We start from the raw sequence: 6,835 nt of genomic DNA, 5'->3' as shown, positions 1-6,835 counted from the left end.
TTTTACAATGATATTATTACATCCCCGGCAATATGTGATGTTAAAATATTGTGTTGAGTATTGTGGCCTTAATTAAGAGGATTTCAGCACACTGATTGTTTTCTCTCTTTGCAGCCCACGTACGCAGCATTGGTGGACGAAACGAATTCACTGGAAATATTTTTTTTATGTTTTTGAGTAATCTTAGAGTAGAATTTCCCATTAAAATAAATATAGAGAGTAATATTTTTGAGGGTATGACTTATCAATTTGTCTAAAATCTAAATATTGTTTCATTACAATTTAAAATTCATTAAAATTTATTTTTTTTACATTTTTTTATTTGAGAGTACCTACCTATACAATCTATACACAAGGCATAATGAAAATATGTGCAACAATTTAGAAAAAAATATGAATAGGGTGAGAGAAGAAATAATCCATTATCCAGCGTGATTCCTTATTCATTTAAATAAAAAAAATTTTATCTTGAAAGTCCTGTACTTGTGTACAAAGTCGAATAATATTAAAATACACAACCGATAATAATATGTCAAATCCTCAAAAATATTATCCTTTATAACAGTTAAACTGTAATATTAATCAATGCAGTATTCACATTTTAGGCTGGAATAAGTTTCTTAATCACATGACATACCCACTGGGTAATATAATGTAAAATATTATGAGAAATTGTCATTGTATGTCATAGAATCGTTGTAGTAGGTACCTATTTAGATAATAATTTAATCGGTTCTTCTAGCTACTCCTGTCCCATTGAATTAATTTTTTCATTATTATTGAGTCAATTATGAGACAATAATATTTATCTTCCGTTGAAAATTTACTTATTTCATCCAACACATTTAACAAAAACCAGAAATTGTATCAATATTTGATGCCCAATTTATGAATGAACTTGTGTTGGGTAAACAAAGAACAGACCTTAAAATAATTTAAAGCATTGGTGGCCGGTTGTTATCCTAAAAAATAACTTAAAGAAATAAACTTAATTGATTCTTACTGATCATAGCTATATGCTTTTGGTGAGTAAAAATAAAGCATAGTGGCAATTTTTTTTATATCGTCACTATACTTCCTTCTTTTAAGGTTTAATCTTGCATTTTCTATAATTTTATTCAAATAACTGTTAGTGTTCGTTACCTACTGAGAAAACTCCTATAATATTGTTGTACATTATTCCACTCATAGTTTTTATACCTACTACAATATTATAATATTAAAGCTGGGAATGTATACCCTACAAAAAACTCAAACAATGCCTCACCAATTCAAAATAATTAAAAAATCAGGGTTTAAAAATGCTATTATATCTTAAAAATCTAAAATGCTCTGAAAGTTTACATTAAAATTGAAAATTTCAAAAATTAATGCAAAAAAAATGTCTTAGGGCCGTTCTTACGACGTCCGGTTAAAGTTAACCGACACTTAACCGGCCGAATTCTGCCGGTAAAAAAATCTGTTATCAGTCGGTTAGCGTTAACCGACACTTTACCGTACATTGTAAGAACGGCCCTTAAATCAGATTTTCGGATCTGATTCAAAAATGGTGTTAATAACATAAACGTTTACAGATGGACGATAAAGAAATGAAAAAAAGTATTTCCTCCATGATTTATTTCTTTATGTTCTTTATCTCTTCGTTTGCTCTCACTCACGGTCACGGTCATAGAAGATATCTTCTAAGACCGTGTTCACGGTGCTCTCACTATTATGATTAAAGACACGAACTACTACATGTAGTAGTTCGTGATTAAAGATAATATCTTTAATCGTGCTATCACAGAATAGATGAATTTCATCTATTCTGTGGTGCTATTCTGATTCCATAGCGTTGATTGCAGGGCTTGACTGGCTGGGATTAGTTAATACTTAATTGGTCTATGATAAAAGCATAGTAACTAATAAAGCTAACATGGCTAAGTAACAGAAGAAGGTATGTATGGAATGAAATGATTAATTAGGAATCCTATTCTTTAATATATACATTATTACCATTATAAACTTGTCATTGGTAATTGGTAAATTGTAGAAACATAGTGAAAATATACTTAAAAAGTAAAAAGAATACTAAATACCAAATACTGACTCAATATTTGGATTTAAAAAAATACATATCAGTGTTTTGATTTTATTTATGGCAGTTTAAAAAAAAAATATATGCAAATGTCAAATGTACACCCTACAATACCCTTCATACGACCAAATGAAAGGTTTTCAATAAAAGGTCCCCACCTAATTGTAGTGTTTATGTTCACAGTTGTACCTAATTGAAAAACAAACAATGAAGAGGACATAGTTCAATATGGTACCTACCATGAAGAACAACTACTGATGATTACACGATCAATTCCAAGTGAGTAAATACATTATAATTGAATGTAGCATTACAAAATCTAATTATAACCTATGTATATTGAACAAATTTTATTTTTTAAAACATGGTGTTAATAATATTAACTTTGTGCAGTGTATTTAATTTATATATTAGAATCCTAATATTACCTAATAAAAAAACAATTTTTTTGCAATTTTTTTTAGGTACAATGATATAATACACAGTTAAAGAGAGTTGTCAATCCCACTTATTAGATGTGATGATCAAATATTTAATGGGAGTATTGAACAGGAAAATATTGAAGATCGAGCATTTAATAGAATTACAAAAGAGGAAAACTATTGATGAAACAGGCCATATTAACAATGATAAGTCATGTTAATGATAGTCATATCAAATAGGGTATGAACACAATTTACATCATAGTATAATGATAAATTTTTTTATTTTTAAGAGATAGCTTATAAAAATAATAAATAAAAAATGGTTGGCAAATGGGTCCTCATCTGTTGTACATAATGTGTCATCTGTAATGGATCTGTTAAATTTGAATTCAATGATATAAATAAAATCATTTTACCTATTAGAAAAACAATTCTGAGTGATGACTGCCCGTCAGCCTATATTACTAAGTATATCAGTGGTTCCCAACCTATTCTATTCTACGCCCCCGTTTTGTAGATTTTCAAAAATCTCGCGCCCTCTCCTATTAATTGAAAAAAATCAATCCCCTTTCTTGGTGTACTTTACAAATAAACTATACAATATTCGGAATGACAACTTTTTTATTGATGATAATAATTATGAAATATAAATAATAGTAAATAATAAAATGTAACAATCAATTAAAGGTAAAATATTATAGTAATAAATTAGTATAATATATTAATAATAATATATTAAAATATACAAATTGGTTTATGACCTATATAAACTAATTCATAAGTTTATTATTAAAATCTTGTTTTACAGTTCTAAACGAAACCAACTTCAGAATTCATTACTTGTATGAATCTAGTTTCAAAGAGATACCCACAAATAATACTTTTTAATTACAACGAAATAACTGATATATGTTCTTCTTTGATTAAATAATTAATGTTGTACAAATTTCAACATAAAATATTTATAAAAAAATCCCCGTGTTTATGTATCTTATGGATTTTTTTGTCTTTCCCAGTGTTATATAGAAAACTACAGAGAATTTTCAGTTTTTACTTTTCAAATGTTGAAAATAGAAGCAATATTTCAACTACTTTTCATATATACTTGCACAAAAAAAAATTCTATAACTATTGTTAGGTATCACAATAATATATAATTAAATATTTTTATATACATATATAAGTTTTAGTATATGTGTTCGTTTCTTATATAATATATTTTTGTATAATATTGACGCATACATATTGACTAAATGTATTAATAAAATCTACATGGTATGTAGTTATATTTATATTCCTTTATAACATAAAGGTTAACATTTTTAAAATCCCTTATTTTATTTTTTAGAACTAAAATGAAGAATAAGTCAACACAATTGATACCCAAATAAAAATTAAAGTATTCAATTATTGACTGTTAATAATTTAAAGAACATTTTTAAACAAAATCAACTCTTCAGCATTCATTACTTGTATGAATTCGGACGAGGCATTGGGAAAATCCATTGACTGGTTTCTGTGATAAAATGTCTAATACATCCAATTTACCTGCGCATACAAGGACACATAACGGAGAAAAACCGCATAACTGTAATCTCTGTGATAAAAGCTTTTCTACATCATCAAATTTAACAAATCATATAAGGACACATACCGGAGAAAAACCGTATAAGTGTGATATCTGTGATCTAGCTTTTTCTCAAAAAACAAATTTAAAAACTCATACAAGGACACATACCGGAGAAAAACCGTATATATGTGATATCTGTGATCAATCTTTTTCTAAAGCAAGTATTTTAAAAACACATAAAAGGATACATACGGGTGTAAAGCCGTATGTATGTGGTATCTGTGATCAAGCTTTTTCTCAAGCACATCATTTAACAAGACATACAAGGACACATTCTGGGAATAAGCCTTATAAATGTGATATTTGTGATAAGGGGTATTCTACATCAATAGATCTTACAAGGCATAAAAGGACACATAGTGGAGAAAAGCCATACAAATGTGGTATCTGTGATCAAGCCTTTTCCCAAGCATATCATTTGACAAGGCATACAAGGATACATACTGGCGAAAAGCCGTATAAATGTGATATATGCGATATAAGGTTTTCAGGAGCATCAGATTTAACAAAACATACGAGAACACATACCAGAGAACAACCGTATAAATGTGATATATGTGATCAAGCTTTTTCTCAAGCACATACCTTAAAAACCCATAAAAGAACACATACGGGAGAAAAGCCGTATACATGTGATATCTGTCATCAAGCTTTTTCTCAAGCACATCATTTAAAAGGGCATACAAGGACACACACTGGAGAAAAACCGTTTAATTGTGATATATGTGATCAAGCTTTTTCTCAAGCCCATAGTTTAAACACCCATAAAAGAACACATACCAGTATTGAGCCATATAAATATGTTATCTGTGATTTAGCGCCTTCCCATGGGCAAAGATAATATTAATGTTTAGACAATTATCATATCAGAGTTAGACTAGTGTTAAACCATGTATATATTATGTGAAATGGTGGATTATTAAATATTTTCTTATAAAAATATCATTATTTTTGTCAAATCAAATTATTCAATTCTAAACTAATAAAGTGCGTCTAATCATGCAATTCTGCCCAATGCATACATCCCACAATAAAAAAAAATAAAAATAAAACAACCATAAGCAATCCAATTAAAATGTATTTTTAAATGGCTGTTACCGTATAATTCAGTACCTCAAGTACTCAATTAATGGCTCTTCCAGCACCAGTAATAAGATGTTACCGAAATTTGTATACATAGTAATACATGATCAAAACATCACAATTTTTGATTTTTTAAAACATTAAATAGGTAGGTGAAAATAACATTGATACTCAATGATAATAAATAATAAAAAATTAAATGTCTTTAAAAATAAAATTGATAACATATTACCATTACAGATTGCGAAATTGTATTTATTTTAAATTTAAAACTGTGTTGACAGTTAAAATATTTCTTATTTATTTGTTAAAAAATATGTATCTGTTTTTTATCATATGAATGATTTGTGCCTTAAATAGTGGGTGATTATGAGCAGGTATTTTAAAGTATGTAATATTGTAATTGTTTCTTCTATCAGAGTTCAGGTTTCTTAATCTTTATTGACTTGGCCACCCTGCCACAAATGTCTGGGCACGCCTATGATCACAGCCAAAGTATTTTATTCATCAGCAACCAATACAAACTGTATGTTCCATATTAAATAGTTATTATTATTTAATCCACTGATGGTAATTTTCTTATATTTCAAAAAAGTTTAGAAATTGTTCAACATTCACGATCTGTTACCCATACTTCTACAACACAGCCTAATGGTGATATTCTACATATGTAGGCATTTATGACTCAAGCTGCATACTTACTGTTCAAGTAAATGTTTACATTATTTCAAATAATTTTAAAATCAACTAATAACATATTTTTTCCAGTATATGATTGTGGAATGGGCAATGGACAATTAATTGTACAACAGACCCAGAAAAACCTACTCAACTATAAATTATGATAACTCAACTAAAACAGTTCTGATATCTTCAACTCCAAATCATACGGAATCTGCAGTCACAAGTTATTTAGCCATCTACGCAACTGTTGTTACTCTCACAACATATACTATGTATATTTCATAGACTCATGGTATGTTTTTAGATTCTGAGCGGAACAAGATATCTTTAGATTAATGATGAATGTATTGATTTTACAATGGGATTGTGTGTTCCTGTTTAAGCATTAAGAGTTTTAAATTGTGACCTATAAATACTTGTTATATCCAATTCACTACAAGAAACTGCCTTCTAAGTTGAATGTTGAAGCATTTATTTACTCTAAATTGCGTACTCAAAAATCTAACAGATTCATCATTGTAAAATCAATATATTCATTGCTCAGAATCTAAAAACATTAACACATTTTATGTTTCGATTTGTTAACTGTAAATTTTTCGGTAGAATGATGAAAATGAGCCCATGCATGCAGCGTTGCTGTTACTAACAGAAGTGTTTGAAGTAGACGAATAACCTCAATTGCTTCGAGAACAATTTGTCATGTTACTATATCATATTATTAGAGATTAGCTTAGTCATGTAGTATAAACTTGTTTTTTTTATTTTTAGTAAATTTTTTATTTTTGTTAAATTTGTATAAGAAAAACAATTCTGAACGAAGACGGTCAGTCAGCCTATGATATTATTAAGTATATTTGATGGTATAATTATGAATAAAGTAATTTATTCATGACCTATTTACGTGGAGCCTTGTTTTAAATTATCAATCCTGAGCTA

The 6,835-nt window shown here is 28.3% G+C and overlaps 1 protein-coding gene across 1 annotated transcript; it reads left to right on the top strand.

The window, feature by feature from the left end:
* Window positions 1-1,733: 1,733 nt before the first annotated feature.
* LOC100568534 (zinc finger protein 239) lies at window positions 1,734-5,414 on the top strand. The gene is made up of 4 exons (XM_008187810.3): window positions 1,734-1,936; window positions 2,261-2,356; window positions 2,542-2,740; window positions 3,851-5,414. The coding sequence occupies exon 4, from the start codon at window positions 4,029-4,031 to the stop codon at window positions 4,971-4,973; it is 945 nt and encodes a 314-aa protein (XP_008186032.1). The 5' UTR covers window positions 1,734-1,936; window positions 2,261-2,356; window positions 2,542-2,740; window positions 3,851-4,028; the 3' UTR covers window positions 4,974-5,414.
* Window positions 5,415-6,835: the final 1,421 nt, after the last annotated feature.

The sequence above is a fragment of the Acyrthosiphon pisum genome, chromosome A1, assembly GCF_005508785.2.
Source record: "Acyrthosiphon pisum isolate AL4f chromosome A1, pea_aphid_22Mar2018_4r6ur, whole genome shotgun sequence".
NCBI classification, from domain to species: domain Eukaryota; kingdom Metazoa; phylum Arthropoda; class Insecta; order Hemiptera; family Aphididae; genus Acyrthosiphon; species Acyrthosiphon pisum.
Note: the sequence above shows the minus strand (reverse complement) of the source record. Positions and strands in the feature narration are given on the sequence as shown.